This window comes from Setaria italica, chromosome III (assembly GCF_000263155.2).
Source record: "Setaria italica strain Yugu1 chromosome III, Setaria_italica_v2.0, whole genome shotgun sequence".
NCBI lineage: Eukaryota > Viridiplantae > Streptophyta > Magnoliopsida > Poales > Poaceae > Setaria > Setaria italica.
Window position 1 is genome coordinate 4890781 of NC_028452.1, and position 22041 is coordinate 4912821.

The following is a 22041-nucleotide window of genomic DNA, read 5'->3' on the forward strand; positions in this document are numbered from 1 at the left end:
AACCAATCACTGGAGATGCCATTTTGCCCGGCACGACAAGACGGTGCTCATCGGCGACCGCTGAATCGCTGATGAAGTGAAAAACGGTCAAGATCTGCATCCCCATGTTAGGTGAAACTGCGCGCTTAACCTTGATTCGATGTTAGTAATTAAAAAGCCATCAGTGCCGGCCAAGCACGCGTCCCAAACCACGTTACGACGATTTCATAAGCATTATGATTCTCTCTGGACCAAATGGTTCTGAGATGATCCACGGTGAAACAGACAGCCGATTACGCTGAATTTATGTTCAGATCATCAGCTAGCACTTGCTTTATTAAACTGATAATATAATACACCCAGCATTCCTCAGTTTGCATAGCTACTTGATCTCCACAATTTTTCAATCTGAGCTATGGCTTGAGTTGAAGAACCCTCCACGCTCAAAGCACGCACTGCTTTGTCCTTAAGTTCACAGGTCCTTTTTCTCAGTGTTTCCCCATCTACGGTTTCCATCACACACTTAATCACTCTAGCAACCTCCTCCTTGCACTACCGAAGAATGACCCACATCCAAGAGGATCATCGTTTGGCGTCTTGACAACCCAGATAAATCGTTGTCCACTCATCTCCAGCCCGAGCGCCAGCTCAGCCGTTTGTTGCCATGTCAGCGTGCCACCGCTTAGCTTCCGAACAACACGTACACTACGGATCCACGTGGCTGCTGGTGCAGCCACCCCAAGCACTCGTACGTGATCCCGTGCAACTGCCGGTCTGGCCAGCACCAATGGTCCGACCGCGAGGTACTCCTGGGACTGGGAGCACGTGCGGGAGGCTGCACGCGACGGCGTGCGCGATGCGATCGCGCACGGAGGCAGAAGGCGGAAGCGCCTGGGCCGCCTCGGCGGGGAGCGCGACGAGGTCGACTCCCTCGGGCACCGCGGCGGCGACCGCGAGGTACTCCTGGGAGGGGGAGGGCGTGGCGAAGGCGAAGAGGACCGTCGCGGCGAGGCCGTGGTCCGCAACCAGGCGGCGCGCGAGCTCCACGAAGGGGATGAGGTGCCCTATGCACGGGCTGCAAAAGAGGAGCACCCGCGGCCGCCAGGCTTCTTGCGCGCGCTGATCCATGGCGAAGTGGGAGACGGCGTCCGGCTCTGGCTTCTGGTATAGATCGAATAGGTTGTGTTTCTGCGCGCGTGTTCGTGTTCTTGCAACTAAGTTTGCTAGTCACTAGCCACTAGATCAACTGCACTGGTGTGGTGTCTCGTGGTCACTAGCCACTAGGTCAACTACAGTGGTGCGTCAAAGAAAATTAGAAAGTCGACTGGGTTAACTAGCAAACAGATCGAAACAGTATCTTGCATGACCTAGCTAAATGTTCAGAAAGAAAAACTAGGTGAAGTCCGGGAATCTGGGATCTAGATCTAGATAAAGTCAATCCAAACGACGGATTACATTAGTACTGAGTTTATTTTTTAACACCATTGTATTGTATAACTATCCTAGAGATATTTTACGTGTAGTGTTTTCCATTTCCAACCGGTTCCAAGTTAGCTACCTTTTTCGTCTTTGAAGTGGCGTACTCCTTCCGTTCCAAATTGGAGGTCGTTTTGCATAATAATATCTATGAACTTAAAAAAATCAAAACGACCTACAATTTGGAATGAAAGTAGTATATTGCTACAGCTAGAACTATTTATAACTATCAGAAATGCCCTTAAAGGTCCCTGAAAATGTGTTCCTCGTTCTGCTAGCACCAAAATACTCCCATCTATGGCGCCGCCACCACTTGATCTCCATGCAATGAGTGATCAGATTTGTTCGATCCATTTATTGGAGGATGGAATGGGCTAATGATATAAGGGCATGTTTGATGGCTCAACTGGGATAAGCCGGATACATGCACAACCATGCTCTTTGGTTGCATGAATCCGCAAATACAAGATGAACGCTGTGGATGTTTGGTTGTCTAGAATCTCATGCGCGTCCTCACCTCCCATGTACGATCTTGCGTCCTGCGCGAGCTAGGCTGTCGAGGAACACATCTCATTTTCCTCTCTCTCGTGCCAGGCTCGCCACCAGAGCCTTTTGCACGCCGAGGCTCGGGCCTAGCTAGTTGTCTAGGCAACCATACGCTCGCGTCCTGCATTCCGCAGGCTAGGCTAGACCATATGCAGCTAACCGATTGCACCCTAAGTACTAGAGACCAAAAAAAGTCATGTGAAAATTTGGCACCACATGTCTAATATGTGCCTCTGGGCACTTTTGATGGGTACTTTCTAAAATCACTACCTCTATGTATTACACTAGTGTTTTAGCACATTGTTAGAACATGACTCAGAATTGAGACTACTCATTTTTTTGCAGTATTCTCCAAAATATGATGTAGCTTGATTTCAATAAGATACACATCATCGAGCGAAAACATAACCAATAACAGGAATACAAAATAATCCCTTAACTGTGTTCATTTTCTATTAATGCATTTCCACGATTTTGCAATTTGTGCTAAAGTACGAGTTGAGCAACCATCCTTGCTCAAAGCATGCACTACTTTGTCTTTAAGCTCACTTGCCCGCTTCCTCATTCTTTCAGCTTCCTTCCCTACTATCACACGTTGAATTGCACTCACAACCTCCTCTTTGCTTGTAAATCGATCAACTCCAACCTTGGCCCGGACTGCCACTCCGACCTGGACCTCCAACATTGCCGCATTCATATTTTGCTCCGCATAAAGTGGCCACGCTATCATGGGCACACCATTCGTAACGCTCTCCAATATTGAGTTCCACCCACAGTGCGTCACAAAGCACCCGACGGATGGATGCCCTAGTATAGCTGTTTGTGGGGTCCAAGACTGGGTTACGAACCCCATCCCTCTAGTTCTCTCCATAAACCCCTCAGGCAAAAAATCTAATGAAATGTCCTCACCTTTTTGAGTCCCGAAGAATGCTCCAATTGTTGAACTTTGATGTGGTCTCTTGACAGCCCAAATGAACCTACACTGACCAAGCTCCAGTCCACGCGCCAGCTCAGCCGTCTGCTGCCATGTAAGGGTGCCACCGCTGCCAAATGACACATAGACCACGGATCTACGTGGCTGCCGGTCCAGCCATCTCATGCAGTCATGGTCCCTATCCACGCCAACCGGTCTGGTCCAGACCAATGGTCCGACCGGGTGAACCGGTAGCTCCAGACCGCCCAGACCCTCGCCCACCGCGGGCTCAATGTCGCGGGACGTGTTCACGAGAATGCCATCGACTCCCTTGACAGCCTTGGCCATGGACAAGAACCCGGCGTACGTGTCGCTGCTCCGGTCGGCGAGCATGGATGCCGGCAGCTCGTGAGCGTGGATCGGCACGCAGCCAGGAAGCCGGATGGGCTCCGTGGCGTCCCGGTGCTCCCCGGCGCGCGCCGCGTCGATCCCGGGGAGGTGCAGGAACAGGGACAGCGTCATCCACGGCGAGGTGAAGAACATGTAGAACGGGACGCCCATCTCCGCCGCGACGCCGCGCGCCGGAACGCCGACCATGTCCACGACGAGCGCGGCGAGGGGCGCGTCCGCGGCCAGCTCCCGCGCGAGCTCCCGGACGCGCGGGAGGTTGGAGGCGACGGCGAGCTCGACGCGCGCGCGCTCGGGCGCGGAGGAGGGGAGCAAGTCAGGCGGCGGCGGGGGGAGCGCGACGAGGTCGACGGCGTCGGGGAGGGCGGCGGCCACGGCAAGGTACTGCTCCGAGGGCGGGGACGTGGCCGACGCGAAGAGGAGCGTGGCGGCGAGGCCGTGGTCGGACACGAGGCGGCGCGCGAGCTCCGCGAAGGGGATGAGGTGGCCCATGCACGGGCTGCACAGGAGCACCACGCGCGGCCGCGCCGTGCACGCCGGCTTCCGCTCCGGGAGGCTTCCCATGGCGCCGCGTGACGGTGAGAGCTTGGAGTGGAGTGCTTGCGCGGCTCAGTTGTGTTCTCCTTGGATCGGCGATCGTCGTCAGCTTTTGTAGTCTCTCTGCAGAACACGACGAAGACTGTTGATAACGCATGGTCTGGTATGTTCAAGTGAAGTTTGCATCATTGCTTGCGTCATGCATGCAATTATTAAGTGCCAGCTCACGAGTTTTCTAGCTTGAGGATCGACGTGGTTAGAAATTTCTACAGCACAGTCAAAATGGGCATCGAATCGATCGTCGACGCCGGCAGCTTATATGCATGCTCGGTGATTAAACTAAGGCCTCTCTAGACGAGAGTGAGACCGAGGACCTCGTCAAGAAGGTCTGCCACATCGCCATAGGAACTCCTAGGATCCTTAAGGGCTCCTTTGGAAATTCAAAATCCTGTATGGTTCCTTGTATTTTCCTTGGATAGGTTCTCCACGTGGTTTCGGTCTCGGACCAAATCTCCCCGTCACTTGGGAGCCCATGACCACGGGTTCATCGCACCCTATCCGCGGCTTTTCCCTGGACGAGGCCTCCCCACCTCTCGGGTCCGGACGCCGCAACCCAGTCTCGCCGCAACTCGCGAGCGAAGCACCGCGACGGAGCCAGTGGGCAGCGCCGCCTCCCGTCCACTCCACCACGCCGCCTCTCCGACCAAGCGCCGCCTCTCCTCCGCGTCCTTGTCTCCGTCCCCGTCCAGGCGTTGCTGCCCCTTCACGTCCCCATCCCTATCCATGAGCCGTCGCCGTCCCCGTCCCTGTTGCCTCCTCGTTTGCCTCCTCTGCAATCCGAATCTACAACAACACCACCTCGGCTGCCTCCTTTGCAATCCGGATCCACCACGGCACCTCCACCTTCTTGGATTTGTGAGTTCTCCCCTTTCCTCATCTCAGACTCAGATTGTCTAGGGTTTGTCCATGGTGCCTCCACGATATTGTTGTAGATCCGGATTGCAGAGGAGGCAAATGAGGAGGCATCGGGGATGGTGGCGGCTGCTGCTCCTGGATAGGGATGGGGACGTGAAGGGGCAGCAACGCCTGGACGGGGACAGGATGAGGACGCAGAGGAGAGGCGGTGTGGTGGAGTGGACGGGGAGGCGGTGCTGCTCGTTGGCTCCGTCGCTTTGCTTCGCTCGCGAGTCGCAAGTTGCGGCGAGACCGGGTTGTAGCGTTCGGACCTGAGAGGTGGGGAGGGCTTGCCCGGGGAAAGCTGCGGATAGGGTGCGACGGAGCCGTGGTCGTGGGCTCCCAAATGACGGGGAGATTTGGCCCAAGATCGAAACCCGCATGAAGGGCCTATCTGGGGAAAATACAGGGATCCCTGCGGGATTTTGGGTTCCCAAAGGAGGTGTCGCAGGGAATGAGGTACGTTCCCTGAACCGGGAACTTTCATCCCAAACGAAACGAAAGTTATGGTTTGCAGAGGGTATGTCGTCCCCCTCGCCTCATTAGTCGTGGTGCTCCCGATCCTTCTACTCGTATAAGATAAGTTATATTTGATTGAATATGTATGTAAATGACAATTCAATAGTATATTTATTTCTTTTATTCTTCTTTTCTTATTTTTTCTCTATTTTTTAACCTATGTGAAGCTCGATAGTACGTCGTCTTGAAAAAATAACAGGTTCACGTTCATAAGTATTGAACCATCGTCCTAAAGAAGTATACCTTCTTTGCTGGAAATTTGAATGTGTCGATTCACGTTACGTGTACCCGTTTCGCGATCCAATCGTACCGCGCGAGAATGCGGTGACACTCATCCTTATCCTTCCTCCTCGTCACCTTGCGGCAGCTCGAGTTGGCTGCGTGGACAACATGGGACGAGGAGGCACGCTGTCCTGTCAGCACCAAATCGATTATGCCGAGGAAACAATCAAGCGACCTGACGCGACTAAAGCTGGGGCGCAGCATATTTGGCGCATGCTCCGAGAGAATGAGACGTCTACCAATGTTGTTGTTGGGTTGCATGTTTCTTTCTTTCTTTTTTAAACGAAGGTTGCATGTTCCTTGATTCGGGCCTGCTAGACCGGTTCTTACCTAATTGGCCCATGGACGAGGTATGGCCCATGTTTTATATGTTCTGACACTTAATTTTTTTTTCAGCCATCTAGTTAGTTCAAGATCTGTGTATGGTTCGGATTAAACGTGAGCTATCAAAATTCATGAATTGGCGAGCCTTCTAAAACTCTCGGGGTGTTCTTTAGATTTCTTTGAGTTAACTTTAAATAAAGTTTTCCGAAGAAAAGTCACGCACACGAGAGGAAAGAGAAAAGTAAGGAAAAATTGTTTTATATGCCCAATGGGCTGACCGATTGTCAGGTCATAGAGAGAGGGAGGGAGTCGGTTAAGGTTAACCGGCTTGTCCAAAAATTAAAGAACCGGCCCACCACGACCCTGAGTTGTAAGTTTGCAAGGTCTCCTTGAAGCGCGTAATTCGTATGGAACTCAGCGTTTGAATTCGAACTCCGCCTTGTTTGTAATCGTATTTCCTGTATAATAATACTCCTGGAGCCCCTATGTGTTTATGCACGTAACTAGTTTCCGTTCTGGACGTCGCCGGTGCAAGTAGGCGAAGAAGAAGGCACACCATGTCGTCGTGTTGGTCCTCGGTGCTGGCCGTCCTCTGCGGCCGCGCAGGCGCAGCGGAGCCGGACGGCGTGAAGAAGGGGGAAGAGGAGAGCAAGGCGGCGATGCTGCACCGCCGGCTGCTCGACGGCTGGGCGGCCGCGGCGGCGGTGGAGGAGGAGGTCAAGAAGCTGACGGCAGAGGTGCGGGCACTGGAGCTCGCGCTGGCGGAGGCGGGCGGCGCGCGGGAGGCGGCGGAGGCGAAGCGGCGGGAGGCGGAGGCGCGCGCCGAGGCGGCGGAGGCCGAGCTACGGGCGGCGGCGGAGCTGCACGAGGCGCAGGTAGAGAAGCTCCGGCGCGCGCTGGACGCACAGGAGGACAGGGACGCGCGCATCAGGGAGCTCGAGGAGCGGATACGGGAGCTCAACAACGCCCACAGCAAGTGGCGCTTCTTCTAGTCCTATACTTCTATATCGTCCCCGGTTGATTAGTCTTCTTTTGTTGTGTTGCCCTGCGCTGTGATCTAGGAGTACTCAAGAGAAGATTCTGTTTTTTTACTGAACAAGAAGGGAGGGAAATAAAGAAGTTATTACTCCGTTCTAAATTGTAGTACTAGTTTTTGATGCATGACACTAGATACTGGTGTATGTTTAAATGTATAATAATATTTATGGAGCTATAAAAACTAAAATGACGTACAATTTGAAACTAGTGTATGTTTAAATGTATAATAATATCTATGAACCTATAAAAACTAAAATGACGTACAATTTGAAACGGGAAGAGTACATGTTATGCAACCTTGTGTTTCTGAAATTGCTAGCATGTGTGTGCATGACGACGTTTCTTGTTAATTGTTTCATGCCAGAAGCCTAGACAGATTTATCTTTTAATATAAAAGACGAACTTAAAATGCGACGAGTCACGCAGTTATCGATCTTCCACTCGCTTTTGTTCTGATCTGCAGTACTTTGAATATAAAAGGCTACTGAAGCTCTCGTTAGATTTCTTAAGTTTTTGCCTCGCGATAGTACTAAACACTTGATAAATTTCGATCGGATTCCTATACAAGCTGAAGGGCGCATGGGCAGCAGTAGCATCGAAGCGCAACCAGTTATACCAGGATTACTTCTATAAGGCCACTGCAAATAACTGGCATCAGAAGCTCAGTTTACAGCTTGGAAACAAAATACACATCCGCAAATTGCAATTAAGCATATACAGGGCTAGCAACTTGCTAGCTATTTGTTGCTACAAATAAACCAGTACCTTTAAACCAAAGGTACATACTTGTACCATTATAAGCAATTTACTGCCTTGTCCTCCCCACTTTGCTGCTGTGAAGTACTACTGCCGGCGGGAACTGATTCCACATCCAGTTACTGAACTCTACTATGTGGTATTATGACCGAAGAGAACACCATCTAACTCTAGTGTTCATTGATCCAGTACCATCTTCATAACGAGATCATTCCACGCATCAATAGGTCCCGGTACACACCAGTGCAAGCAATCATTCTGAATGGATGCAGCGTCCTTGCTGTCCTTTGCAAACGGATAGGGTGTTCGGTAAGGCCCAACGTGGCCGTCTGGTCTCAAGAATGAGAGGCTGTAAGTATCCATGAGCTCCATTCTCTCCACATCTACAGAACCCCTCAATGCAGCTGCAGCCTTGTTAAACTCTTCAAGTTCGATTGCCCTCATGACGCGTTCGTTGTACCCCTCCTGGTACTCTCCCTTCTTGAAGGGTGTCACCCTATTACAAGATCCTCCATTGAACCACTCACCATTCTCGAAGTGATCAGGCGACCAGGTCCTGAAGAATATAACTGGCTTGTGTTTTGCTGAGGTGATGAAGCTGAAAACCTTTTGGAGAGTTTTACGATACAGGTGCTCAAAGCCAAGTTCAACCAGGTTCTTGTTTTGACAATAATGACAGCCCACCACTGCACCATTCTCCCAGTAGACTGCTGTCCTAAGAAACCATTGTCCGCCGGAAATAATAACATAGTCAAAACTCTCATACTGACTCGTCCAGCTAGCATCAAGTATGTCAAGGTGGAGCTGGATTTCAGAGGTAGATTCGCCATTCTCATTCTCAAAAACATCAGATCTGATGAGGAAAGGAGCCCAAACAATCGACACTGTGAAGTTGTAGGATTGGAAGTGCCATCTCCTGTTCTTGAATTCCTTATCATGGTAAACCTCGACAGGTTCTTCAGCCTAAACAAACAGCAAGCAGATCTCCTCAGGATAATATATCACTACAAGTGAAAAGGAAAAAGAAAAGGAAAAACTAAAGCAATCCCACAAGTTTTCCTGAGAGCAAGCAGACCACCAATATTATATTATATTATATCAGGAAAGGAAATAAAATAGCGAAAACCAACAGCAGGAGTGAATATTTCCAATTTTGGCACCATCGGAAAAGAAGCATATGACTAGCAGTGCACATAAAGTTTAGTGAAAAAAATGAGTTCCTCCTATTCCTGTAAAAATATGGTAACATGACCTTTACTTTAGAATAGCTGCATATAGTCTTGTATAAAAGTACCTGCTATCAAGTTAAACATCATATCTAACATTTCAGAGTGCAGCTACAAAGGAAAGAAGAGTAAAGTTTCATTTTTGTGAAAATTCCCATCACATTCAAACATAGATGTACGGAATATGTATAGACAACATGATGGTCAATGGACGGTAGGGTACTGCATGACATGAGAAAGTAAAGTTGGTAGCATTTACCTTAGACAGAAGGCAGAGCAATGACTGAACTTGGTTGCGAAGAATGGAATCACCAATTAGTCCCCAAGCTTTGTTTCTCATAGAATCTAGAAATCTGACTGCATCAAATGGTGGAAGATCACATCCATAAGGTTTCCACTTCCAATGTAGATATCCCTTGTCAGGTCTACCATTCATCATACAGTTCTGGTGACTGTCAATAAACCGACAGCTTGCATTTGTATAGGCTGGGCCAGATGGGTTCGGTATCCATTCCCCATTGAAAAGATTACATTTTCCTAGACAAGCAACACCTCATATCAGATACTAGAAACAAGAACAACAATGAATATAACATTTTAAGTTTACTCATATTTTTTCTCCTTTCATGGTCCTAAAATTTAGACCAACAACCCTCTATGGATATCTAGATCTTGTATAAAATTAATCACTGTATGGGAACAAAAATAACCGACAAATTGACTCATCTCAAATTACTTTCACATAATGATAACTTTATTAGGACTTCAAAAACTACATGCCAAAATTAGATTTCAGAACCATTTCAATCTACAAAATGGATTAGGGTGTTGAAAAGTGCCACCAATGCAGAGTTGCAGAACACCTCAAAGAGGTGGACACCTGATGGACAGTATTTGGCAAAGAAAACATAGGTATAGAACAGCACAAAATGATCAACTAAAGCTGGCATCAATCAAATCTGGAAGATAAAAAAATGAATAAATGTGTTTTTTTGGCATGCTTATTACAGCATGATAGAATTCTAATGGCAGACAACTTAACCATATGAGGCTGTCACATTTTGAACTCCATATGACTACGCCCATAAAAAAGGAGTGGTCAGCTAAAAAAAACATTAGTAATACTAACTTTTCATTAAAATCTTGGCAAAAGATTAAAACGCACTGCTTCCTTCTGTTTCTTCTCCGATACAATTACAAAAGATAGAGCTAAAATATACCTATATGAACACTAATCACTTGTCTGGGAATCAATTGGAATCTAGGAATGCATAGGTGGGGCAAAACAAATATAGCTCCTAGTTCTCGAACAGCTCAGCCTTTGGTGGTTTTCCCACCAAAAGCGTCTGAAATCAAGCTCTTGAACAGTTAGCAAACTCCGAGATCTCCACTAAATCCTAGTATTTCATTATTTTTCCATTTCCTATTCATCAGAGAGAATATATTCAGATTACAGCAGGGAAGAAAATAAAAGTACCCAAACAGCAGTCTAAAAGCTCCAATCTTTCGACGAAATGGGATCAAGCCACAATTAACTCTTAATTTAATAAATTAATCCCCAATAAAGGCTCAATTTCTTTTCTTAGCAAGTTCAGGATATTGCTACGTTCTAGCATTGAGGCCCAAGAAAATCGCCACCATTACCATCAAGATTCACTGATTCAGAGATACAGGAACCAAGTCCCCGAATCTCGCAATCACAGAGCCCCCGCCCGAAGGTGTTAAACCCTAAGATTCCACATCAGGGTAACAGCTAACAACCCTTAAAAACAGCAGAGAGAGATTAAATCCCGCACCTTTGCTGACCTGCAGCGCCGGCGCCGGCGAGGGCGGGAAGGAGCAGAGCACCCGGAACAAGAGGCCGGCGAGGAGCAGGAACCCGACGGCCTTCACGGCCAATGGCCCTCCCAGCGCCCACCATTTCCCCGCGCCGCGGCCCCACGGCGACGGCGGCGACGCCGACCACGTCATCGGGCTCGAACCCATGCTCCAGCGCGGAGCGGACTGCAGAGCAGAGGAGCTTGAGAGGGAGACAGGAAAGGCGAGTCACGAGTGTGAGTGTGACCGACAGCGTCCGAGCTTTAGGGGAGAGACGGCGACGTGTCTGCTGGATGATGTCGGCGTGGCGTTGCGGAGTCGGCGACGATGCGTGGTGGTTGATCCGTTTGACTGGTGTAGTCGGTGCGCCACTGCGAAACGTAAAGTAGCAGTGAGAGGATCTATTTGGGAATGCTGTAACTTTTTTTGTTAAATTTCGGGTAGTGTACTAGTGTGTACTGGGTAGGAGGACGGGTGTATACGGTTGACTGGAGATACATTGGATCTAGCTGAACTACTGAAGTACAAAAATATTGTTATACGTACTCGTGGGAGAGATTCTTGTGGTCACATCAGATAGAGCTCGAGGATGGGCTCGTACTCGTAGGCTAAACCAGTCCTCTTTAGCTTATTTTTCAAAGTGGATGATTTAAGCATAGAGTTAGAAGTTATTTTATATTATTTTATAATATTAGGTGGGTCTTTCATAAAGACGTGATTGATCTAATGGCTATTACTCCTCCCTCCTATTTTAGCTTTTCTAAATTCATAGACTTTGTTATGCACTTACATATACCCTATGTCTAGATGCATAATAATATCTATGTATTTAAAAAAGCCAAAACGACCTATAGTTTAGGATGGAGGAAGCATTAGCCATAACAAATAAAAACATACTCAAGTTAATGATCTATATTTTTTATTTTAATTTTTTTTAGAATTTATCTTTTTTCTTCTACCGTATCTCATGAGGTTAACGTGGAGTGGTAGAAAGATGGGAAATACCACACACGGATGAGGTTGGGTGACCTTGACATGACTTGGATTAGAAGTCATGTACAACAACTATGCATCTTTAACACCCGCTCGTAGTCATAGTTGATGCAAAAACTAAGTCTAAAGTTAGTGAACAACTATATAGCCAAGCTTTTAAATTATGATGTTCGTGAACTCGCAAATTGTCCCAAAGTGTCCTCGTGCATGCAGTCAATCTCGATATGCTTTCATACGATGGTAGTGAATAGGGTTGTTGTCGTATAGATAGCACTGGCAGCGGACAAAACTTTGTGAAGGCAATTGGGTAGTGGAGCTCTTGAAGAAGTTGTTGCAGCAGCACCACTCAGCAACATCGCAATAACATGGGTAACAACGGAGAACTCCGGCTTTATACTAGAACGTAAGACTACCGTAAATATAGTATAGCCAGAGGTGAAGTGCATGTGTCACCCCCTCCCCGGCCCATGGCTGGCTGTAGCAATCGACCCTAGGGCAGCTTTAATAGCGGCACTAAATAAGATGTAGCTCCAGTCCAGCTCTAGGTCCTCGATACTGGTGCTACCTGGTACACGGATGGTATACTCCTCTATAATATCTGAAAAGAGATAGAGAGATGGAAAAACACCGCACATTCATAAAATTAAGTAACCTTTCGTATATACAACCGGACATGATTTGGATTATAATTAGGTCATGGACAATAACTATATTAGAGTTAAAAAACTTCCAATTATCCACGAAATAAATTGAGATGCAACTTGCATGCGGACGCGATTAGAGCGAGGTAAATTAATCTCTCTCCCCATGAACTTACACGATAAAAAAATCAGCACAAAATCCAATAAATCCTCTCCAAGCAAGACCTCTCGCATACGCTACAGCCTACACAGAGGTGGACCTAGCCAAGAGCTTAAGGGGGGGTCTGAAGTATTCTTCTTCCTCTTCCCCCACCTCCTCCTCTCTCTTCATCTTCGTCTCCTTGCTTCCCATGCTCCAATGGAAGCTCCAGCCAGTAGCGGGGGGCTGTGGCCCCAGCCCGCCTCCTAGATCCGCCACTGAGCCTACAGACTACAGCCGCTTGGAGAAGAATATGTAGGTCTTGATGCATCTTTGCCTCACTTTTATGAATGATTCTTCTCTATCTGAATGTACTTATACTAGTATACTCCTACAATTGTACAAATACCCTACTCTCCCTGATCTGAATGTACTAATACTAGCATACTCCTACAATTGTACAAATACCCTACTCTCCATCACCACAGAGCTGGTGCAATTTGGACTTCGCATTGAACCTAGTCGTGTGGGGGTTTGAAAGATGTCTTGCAGTGGCACAAAGGGATCGTGTACAACGAACCTGGACACCCCTCTTCAACTTTAGCATTTGGGTAGTTTTTGAACTTTTTGGGATTTGGGGATATGAGTCATTGATTCTCTGGTGTATTCTCTTCTGAGCTTTCTTTTCTTTTTCTTTTTTGCCTTTACGTTGCTTCCTCATTTTTTTTAAACACAATACTAAAGCATACACATACATACATGTACCTACGGCCATTTTTATAGGCGTACGCACACACCGCTTCTAAATAACTGTCGAGTGACTGAACCGGCAGTTACCAAGAAAAGATGAAAAAAAGGGAGATTATCTCGGCTCGTTTAGCTTCTCCGGGTTAATCAAACATCAGTAGCACATCTCATGCAACTATAGGGCAGCTGTAACAAATAAAGCTGTAACAAATAAATTTCCTATCTGCCTCTATAACTGAATTTGCAGAGATAAACAACGCGTCAGAGCACTATTTTTTTTGGAAGGAAAGCATCAGAGCAGTACCAGGTACATACTGTACTTCACAAGCAACAATGCATTTATCAGGTACATCTGAATGACTGAAACCAAACATTCACTCAAGGTAATCTCACACGGTATGCAGCTAGCTGCGCCTAGCTTTACCATCCACTTCACATACATGTTTCTACCCTATACCGTGCTAGGCATAAGCTTTTTGATCCGGCCACCGGACGATCAGTGTGATTAACACAAGTTGAATGAACAAGAAAGAAATGTTGCGTGGCAGAAATCGAGCGACGACGACACAATCACACAACACAGCCAGCGCTCTGATGGAGAAGGGAATTTGCAGGCTCGGCGCTTTTGGCCCATGCGGCTTTCTGCGATTCGGAGCTCTCACACACAGATCGACCAGAGAGGCCTCACGATATTCCCTTCGCACGCTCCAGCTTCTAGTTAACCTAGACCGCATCACGGCCAGGTGCATTGCCAACTCCATCCACGCGCTAAAGTCCACGTACAGGCGGTATCGAGCAGCCTGCTCTTCACTCGCTTCAGTCTAGCTAGACTTATAAATAGCAGCAAGAAGCTCTGAGCTCATCATCACGGTTCAAGGATTAAACAAGTAAGTGGTTCAAGGGGAATGGAGTGAGTAAGAGTCCTAATTGGTTGGTTGTCACCTGGAGTTCTCCTCAAACTACTTCACTTGCAGTAGCTACACCTAGCTCGTTTCATGGCATACTACTGTTTGCATTTTTGTGTGCATGGAGCCGGAGCTGTGTGCACACATGGTGAAGTGTTTGGAGGAACTCTGGGTGGCAAGCAGCAACTTTTGTTAGGTGAGAAAGTACAGCATTTACTTTGGAGATATTACTAAACCAGCATCTGATATTAGATTATTGTGGGAAAGAATTTGGTTTGGTGTCACCCTAGGAGTTCTCTACAAGCACTTCACAAGGCACTATTTTGGGAGCTTTTGTGAAGTGTTTGGGGGAACTCTCGGTGTCACTGAGCATTTACTTAGATCTTGATCATGTGCATGCGAGATGAGTAAACAATGAACCACGTTTGGTGTTATTACCAGGAGTTCCCTACAAGCACTTCATGAGGCCTTAGCTTATTAAGGGATCTTGTGAAGTGTTTGGGGGAACTCTCGGTGTCACCAAGCACCGAGCAAGAATAATGTATTGGAGTCACGTGGATACCATATCAAATGCAACAGGGAATAATGTTTGGTGTTACCATGAGTTCCCTTCAAACACTTCACATGCTGAGACACCATTCAGATTACTCCTTAAGAGTTTCATGTGCAATGTGAAGTGTTTGGGGGAACTCTTGGTGATACTCAACATGCAAATAAGTCTAAGATCAGTGATTCCCAACACTCATGTGAGTTTTCAAATCCCTACTCTTGCATCATATACGGTTGCATGCATGCACATACATGTATGTCTACTCTAATTTATCTCTATTTTGACATTTACTAAATGTGCCACTAGCTAGTGTTGTTAGAGCCTGCATTTAGTTGCATTAGTCACTCATGTTAAGTCAATACCTATATATATAAAGCTCTAGTTACTTTCTATTCATGCAGGCAAAAGCGGTTTTAGTTGAGTGGCTTGTTTTAGGAAATCAGGGGTTAATACATGGTTTTATACTTTAGGGGTTATCTAGACTTGGATTGGAGGGAGTAATTTGGATTTTTTTCCCCTTGTAATTATTTGTCATTGCTTCAGTTTGTTTGCATCCCTACATCCACCCATGAAGTTAGCTCAAATTGAATGAGTTCGACTCAGTGACACAACAAAAGCCAAACCTTTCTTTTTTGAAAGATAGAAAAAGCAAAACTTGCATCCCAGTTACTGCTTACTAGGGCATGCAAGTAGCCGAGTGATTACTAAACTTGCGTAGGTTCCTTTTTTTATTTGTACTGTACTAGCATGCTGCCATATGCTAGGACTAGGAATGACTATTGTGCAACCGAAAATGCTTGAACACAAATTAAATGTCCGATGCAAACAGAACTTCGAACGCTCAGGCGTCAGCCCACGGATCGGAACGACATCAGGCGGCTGGCAATTTAGCTGTGAGTTCACGAATAACCCATCGTCGTGCATCTTCTCTCCTGCTGCTCTCTCTTCTTCCCCCAAAATGTTTTCCCGTGCTCTGCTTTATTTCCAGGCCCCGAGCATGGCTCCTGCTCTCCGATGACCTTTCTCCATCAAGCGCTCTCTCTAGCTCTGCACTGTCGATTTGCAAGCGGAGGTAAATAGGGTGGCGAAGCCATCGCACGCTCGGTGGAGTACCAGAACGATGAAAAAGAGCACCGAGAGGCAGAGACGATGGCCGCATGAGCTTGAAAGCCACGACAAAATTGGTGCCAACTGAAGCTCAGAAGCCATGGTGTCGGAGTGGACTGGGAATGGCGTTGCTCACTTGGTGGAGCACGAGCACCTCTTCTCAGAGCTCTGGCCTAGTCGATGCATCTGCTCTTCTGGTCCTGCTGCTGGCCAAGCATTGCTCTCCAAGGAAGATCGATCCTGTTAAGTTGCTAGCGTGGGGGTATACATGCTTCATTATTTTTCCCCGAATTTTGCTGCAATGGGACATTTGAGATGTTGAGATTATATTGTATTATGTCATCAGTGTTGTAATAACCAACGGTAGTTGCAACATTTTGATTTGATGCGTGAAACATTCAACAACATATGCAACATTAGGATTTTCCATGATCTTCATTATTCAGATAGTTCACTTGGTCTGTTCCATGTTGTATTTTGGTGTGGTGCCATCTCTCTCTCTATATATTTATATATTGCAATAGCATGCTTTTTTTGTTGCGAGCAGGGACAAACCTGACAACCAGAGGGCTCTCTCCTCACGTTTTGTGTGTGTTGTGGTGAGGGGGGAGGGGGCGCAAGCCCCCATGTTGGATCCGCCCTGATAGTGTGTTTTATTTTTTCCAATCATTTAGTGATGCACATGGATGATAGCTAATGATTTTGTTGGGCTCTTGGTGACATAACTCTTCCAATTAAATTAGCATGGAAGTGTCCTAGCTAATAGCAAATATCCAATCTGATAGAAGCATAAAGTATAGGACGGACACTCGATCTTTTTTTTTTATTTTTTGTGAAAGAGTGAAAGACACAGAGTCTCATATCCTATATTTATCAAGAAATACAATAACTAGTAAAAAGAATACATTTTGACACAAATTTTAGTTGCTTGGTGCAGCAGGAGCCTGTCTCCAACCATCTTTAAAAATAAATTAAAAGGAAATACTGCAGCAGAAGAGGATTTACCAAGAGGCAAGAGTCCAAGATCCCTCCCATATAGGGAAGTATTTTAGGGTTATTTATTTGAGCTTCCTAGAACCTTCTCCGCATGAAAAATTAGAAATTCAAACAAACATCGAACTTCTCATGCAGCTTTCGGAAAGTTGGAAGTCAAAAAAACTGAATTTATATAAAAAGCTAGAAAGCTCAGTTTTATGAGCTTTTTGAGCTTTCGGAGCTCAAGAAGTAAATACATCGTCTAAAAACTCTAACAATAGTTTTAAAAAAAACCTCAAAAGCTGCCACTCAGACCCTGCTGCAGCATTGGACATGTTTTGTCATCATCGATATTGTAGGCCCAAATGGCAACCATTTCAAATAAATCTTAGATACAGCCCAAGACAGGGAGCTTTGTAATTTCGCACGCAATAGGCTAGTATTTGGGCTTGACTTTTAGCTGGAACTAAATTAGGCCCATGTTTGACTTAGGCTTGGGCTGAGTTGAGTTCCTTGCTAAACTTATGGAAACGTTATCTTTTTTTTTCTTGTTAGCTTATAATAAATCACTTCTTATTTGTAAGACCAAACCAGATATTCTACAAAAATGCGTGCGGTGCGTATAATGCATATCTTTATATGTCCAAAGTATAATTTTTTTTTAACTTTGGAAGCATGCGGTGCGTAGTGTGCTATCGCAATATTCAGAGTTGGCGGTGAGCAGGGTTAGAGTTAAGGAGAGGATTTACCAAGGCCCCTCAAATGTAAGCAGAACTGCTACCGATGGAATTTCAGGAATCCAAGTTTCATGTAATTTACTTGTGTTAGAAAAAGTATTTGTTTTAAAATATAATAATATCTATCAATCTGACCTCAGGATCACAATATTTTTCATCTTGTAGCACAATATACGAAACAATACCATGAAAACCAAGGAACACGAGTTAGGAAGAATATTCAGATAGAAAATACCATTTCACTTGACAAAATGTACTTTCTGAAGTAGAATATCCCAGTCCACGAATCCATATCTGGAAAAGAAAAAAGGAGAGGGGAAAAGCACCCTCGCTCGCATGGGCCTCCTGGTCCAGCTCCCCAACCTCGCCGGCGTCCGGCGCCCGGCCGCCGCCGCCGCCTTCCCCCAGAGCTGCCGCGGCGGTCGCCTCACGGTATCCGCCGCGGCGCCCGGCGGCCGCGTAAAGGAGGAAGAGGCCAAGGGGGCGGGGAAGAAGGAGAAGATTGTGATTAGAGTCTCCGACCCGGTGCGGGAGAGGAGGCTCCCGCCGCCGCTGTTCTCCGCACCGGACGAGCCGTCGGAGCGCCCACCGGGTCCGAAGGAGGGAGGGGGACGGGGTGACCAGGACGGCGAGGAGGCTAAGAAGCAGTACTACGTGAACATGGGGGACGCCATCCGCACGCTGCGGGAGGAGCTCCCCGTCGTGTTCTACCGGGAACCCAGCTTCGACATCTACAGGTTTGCGCGATTTCGCCCCCCTCGTCTTTTCCGTTATCTCAAGCTGCTTCCAGAGACAATTGCAGTGAATTGTTGTCAATGGTCGATCCATTTCTTGTTTGTATGTTCCATTGAGTGCCGGAAAGGTGTGGTAAAATGGTTTTTTCCCCTTTAGTACCATCTGCTTCGCCTAGACGAATTAGGGAAGAAATGGTGAAGATTTGTTGTTTGTCGAGATGCTCATAGGTCGAATTGATAAGAAGGGTTGTGAATATTTGCAGGCTATGTATAACCAGCCATAGATTAAATTTACCTGCCCTTTGGTATCCGCTGGCTGCTGCTGGCAAATATAGGCTTGGTGTTTGTCCTGGTTGAGGTAAGATGAGCATAATGTCTCTTAAAGATGCATGGTGGTTTTTACTTCGATTAAATTGGCCCACTTTGATTATCCATTAGTCTTGCCTGCTTTGGTTGTAGACTAGAAAGTACTGTGAGCATGGGTATTTTTCCAATTCCAGTCAATTGCCTCCATGAACTGCTAGAATATAGAGCATAGGCTTTGTCATATGAGTGAGATATCTGAATGTGTTAAGCATCTAACGACCACATAATTTCCAACTTATTGCACCCAATAAGAAGGTTATACATTGGCAGTGGGATTCAATGGTAGTCTCTACTTCATATATAGTTAATCTGAGAATTAAAAAATGTAACGTGTAGGGTATAAATATGAAGTCATTTCCAATCAAGCAGTCTGTTTGAAAATCAGGAATTTGTAGAGGTTGTAATCTTCTATAAGACATGAGGTGTCATCAGAAATTAATATACACCCTTTCACTTGAAAAGAAACTAATATGTTGACCTATGAACTGAAACCCCTTATAAAGAATGACATCATTCACTCAGTAATGTTTTTTTCCTCGAATACACAGGAGCTGTGTATCATTTCATTAAAGAAGATAACATTCACTCAATAATTAAGTAGCACCAATAGAAATTTGATATAAAATTGTTATGGATGACATATGGTGCTGAGCCTTGCGGATGGCATGGTGCTGAGGCCGGCGGATGGCATGGTGCCGAGGCCTGAGGCAGACAGCTAACCCGACATTGTGGCGCGGCATTGGGAGAACGGTGGCTCTAGGGAAGAGCAGAAGCGAGATCGATTCGGAACGATCAATCTGATACCATGAAAATGAGAACAGAAAGAGAGAGTTTGGGAAAAGCACACTGCACAATCTGTGTGGGCCTTAGCTTTCATTATATAGCCATATACGGCTACAACAAAAAAGATAGAGATACCAATATACAAGGAAGGAGATTAGGCCAGGAAACCAACTAACAGGCTAGGCGTGTCTCCTGTACAACTAAACATGTGCATGTTAACAAATAGAATAAGACACATTGAAATTGGATGAACATAATCTTTCTTTCAATACTGTTTTTCCTTTCTTCAATATAATTGTAGTTTAATTAATCGGAACACGGAAGATTGAAAAGTAATAACCCACATAACCAAATGAAGGGCATGTCATCCAGATTGGAAGGATATAAAAGTTGATGCTAACTTTTTGCATCCACATTTTCTAGTATTTGGTCTGTACGAAACTATTTGTTCGTTAGTCAAGTTGAGTTCAGTATTTTCGTCAGCCAACGATTAGTTCGACTCTTCAGTTGGCCTGGGTGTGTGGTGTTGGGTTTGCTGTTTTTAGACTTTGCTCTCACTCCTCATACAAAGGCAGATCTCCTGTTGGTTCATGAAAAAAAGGGCATCCAAAGCCGAACTTTTCCCTTGGGTCTGAACTCTGAACCCATCAGGTTTGCTGGAGAGCCTTGTCATAATCACTTCCTAATTTTACCTAGAAAAGTATTATTGCACACCCTGTCCATTCTTCTGCAACAAGGAAGTAGAGCAAAATGACAAGAAACAGAGCAGCTGGAACAGAGAGGAAAAGGAGGGAGAGAGGGGTGTGCTGGCAAAGAAGAATGATAATTCAGACATGGGCAAAGCCAGAGAGATAGATGGATAGATCACTTTGTTTACTTACATTGCATACTTAATTTCCTAACAGTCGAATCTACACAAACCAACTACCAAAGATATTAAGACCCTGAATCTAAAATGTCTCAAATTCTCAAGGTAACTTCCTATCAAACTATCAGAATAAACTTATACTATATTATCTGGTGTGCTGCTGCTGGGGCCCACATGCACAAGGATGCTCTTATTATTCCTTAGTCCTATAACATTGCTATGAGTTACTTATTCCTGGTACTGAGAGTATTCACTAGTAACATTTTCTGACCGAAAACTCTGAGGAAAATCCCCACAGTGAGATAATTTTTAGTCTCATGACACTGCTATGAGCTACTTATCACTGGTTATGAGAAGCTTGTTAATGTTGTCATAGTATGAAATGCAAGCTTATGTAGTTTTGTCAACTATGGCACACGGGAGTACCTGAAATTGTAGAAATTGTTGGCAACCTTTTTATGCTCTTGACAGTATTTTATAATGGTTAATTATGGCATGTGCTTATGCACCAGTGAATACTTTTATATACCCTGGCATATAATATTCATTTCTGTTGGCTTATTGTTCAATAATGTTTCCGTGCTAACATATCTTTTACTGTCCCCAGAGATGATATTGTCTTAAAAGATCCTCTCAATAATTTCAAGGGCATTGTTAATTACAAAAGAATATTTTGGGCACTGCGGTTTACCGGCCAAATTTTCTTCAAGGCGGTGTGGATTGACATTGTCAGCATATGGCAGCCTGTTGATAATGTAATCATGATTCGATGGATTGTCCATGGCATCCCTAGAGTTCCATGGGAGGGCAATGGCCGCTTTGACGGCACCTCTGAGTATAAGTTGGATAAGAATGGGAAGATCTATGAGCATAAGGTGGACAATATTGCCAGGAATTCACCAACAAAGTTCAAGATCTTGCCTGTTGTTGAGCTCATAAGATCACTTGGATGTCCATCTACTCCGAAGCCAACATATTTTGAGACATCATGTCTATCTTTGATTCACTGCCGTTATTTTGGCTGAGTTTGACTTGGATGAGATGTAACTGATGCTAGAAAATTTAGCAAACGAGCAAAGGTTAAGGTCCGACCTGATGTCTCCAAATTTTGCCGGTAATGCACTTCATCTACTTACCAAAATGAGCAGCAGTTAATTGTAAAAGCCATGTATTTGTACAGCGATAGTCCTTAATTTAGAAATAGCTATAGTAGTTCCTCTTGCCCAAGTTGCGTAAGCTATTTTTGTCGTCTGGTGCTGAAATTGACAGATGTCTGGGGAACTTTTGCATATATATATATATATATATATATATATATATATATATATATATATATATATATATATATATATATATATATATATATATATATGTATATATATAAGGTGTCTCACACTGTGTGTGTCTGTGTATGTATGTATATATATATATATATATATATATATATATATATATATATATATATATATATATATATATATATATATATATATATATATATATATATATATATATATATATATATATATATATATATATATATATATATATATATATCTTCTTGTGTTGCACGAAGGTGCATCGTTAGTTCATTGTACAGGCGCAGCGCTTCGCTAAAACATGAATTCCCTGTACATGTCGAATGCTGTGAGCTATGAGATCAAGTATGTATTCCTCTCTAGATTAAGTTGATGTTGCTTTGATCTGTAGATACATTCCA

The 22041-nt window shown here is 45.3% G+C and overlaps 4 protein-coding genes across 5 annotated transcripts in view; 2 read left to right on the forward strand and 2 right to left on the reverse strand.

Moving 5' to 3' along the window:
• Positions 1 to 7162, forward strand: part of LOC111256607 (dnaJ homolog subfamily C member 2-like) — an 8664-nt gene extending 1502 nt beyond the window's left edge. Inside the window, exon 2 of one of the 2 annotated variants that reach the window (XM_022824811.1) lies at positions 6446 to 7162. In XM_022824811.1, coding sequence (XP_022680546.1) covers positions 6496 to 6930 — 435 coding nt within the window. In that variant the 5' untranslated portion in view covers positions 6446 to 6495 and the 3' untranslated portion in view covers positions 6931 to 7162. The remainder of the gene's footprint in view (positions 1 to 6445) is intronic. The other variant, XM_022824810.1, reaches the window with a different exon arrangement.
• LOC101780369 (hydroquinone glucosyltransferase) lies at positions 2312 to 4330 on the reverse strand. The gene has a single exon (XM_004960570.4). The coding sequence runs from the start codon at positions 3884 to 3886 to the stop codon at positions 2447 to 2449; it is 1440 nt and encodes a 479-aa protein (XP_004960627.1). The 5' UTR covers positions 3887 to 4330; the 3' UTR covers positions 2312 to 2446.
• A 406-nt stretch (positions 7163 to 7568) lies between the features above and the next one.
• On the reverse strand, positions 7569 to 11075 carry LOC101780770 (protein trichome birefringence-like 25). Its single transcript, XM_004960571.3, has 3 exons — positions 10755 to 11075; positions 9218 to 9495; positions 7569 to 8695 (listed from the first exon to the last, which is right to left on the reverse strand). The coding sequence occupies exons 1-3, from the start codon at positions 10942 to 10944 to the stop codon at positions 7910 to 7912; spliced, it is 1254 nt and encodes a 417-aa protein (XP_004960628.1). The 5' UTR covers positions 10945 to 11075; the 3' UTR covers positions 7569 to 7909.
• Positions 11076 to 17853: 6778 nt separating this feature from the next.
• On the forward strand, positions 17854 to 21548 carry LOC101781173. Its single transcript, XM_012844310.2, has 2 exons — positions 17854 to 18307; positions 20929 to 21548. Exons 1-2 carry the CDS (start codon positions 17907 to 17909, stop codon positions 21344 to 21346), a joined length of 819 nt encoding a protein of 272 aa, XP_012699764.1. The 5' UTR covers positions 17854 to 17906; the 3' UTR covers positions 21347 to 21548.
• The last annotated feature ends 493 nt before the right edge of the window (positions 21549 to 22041 follow it).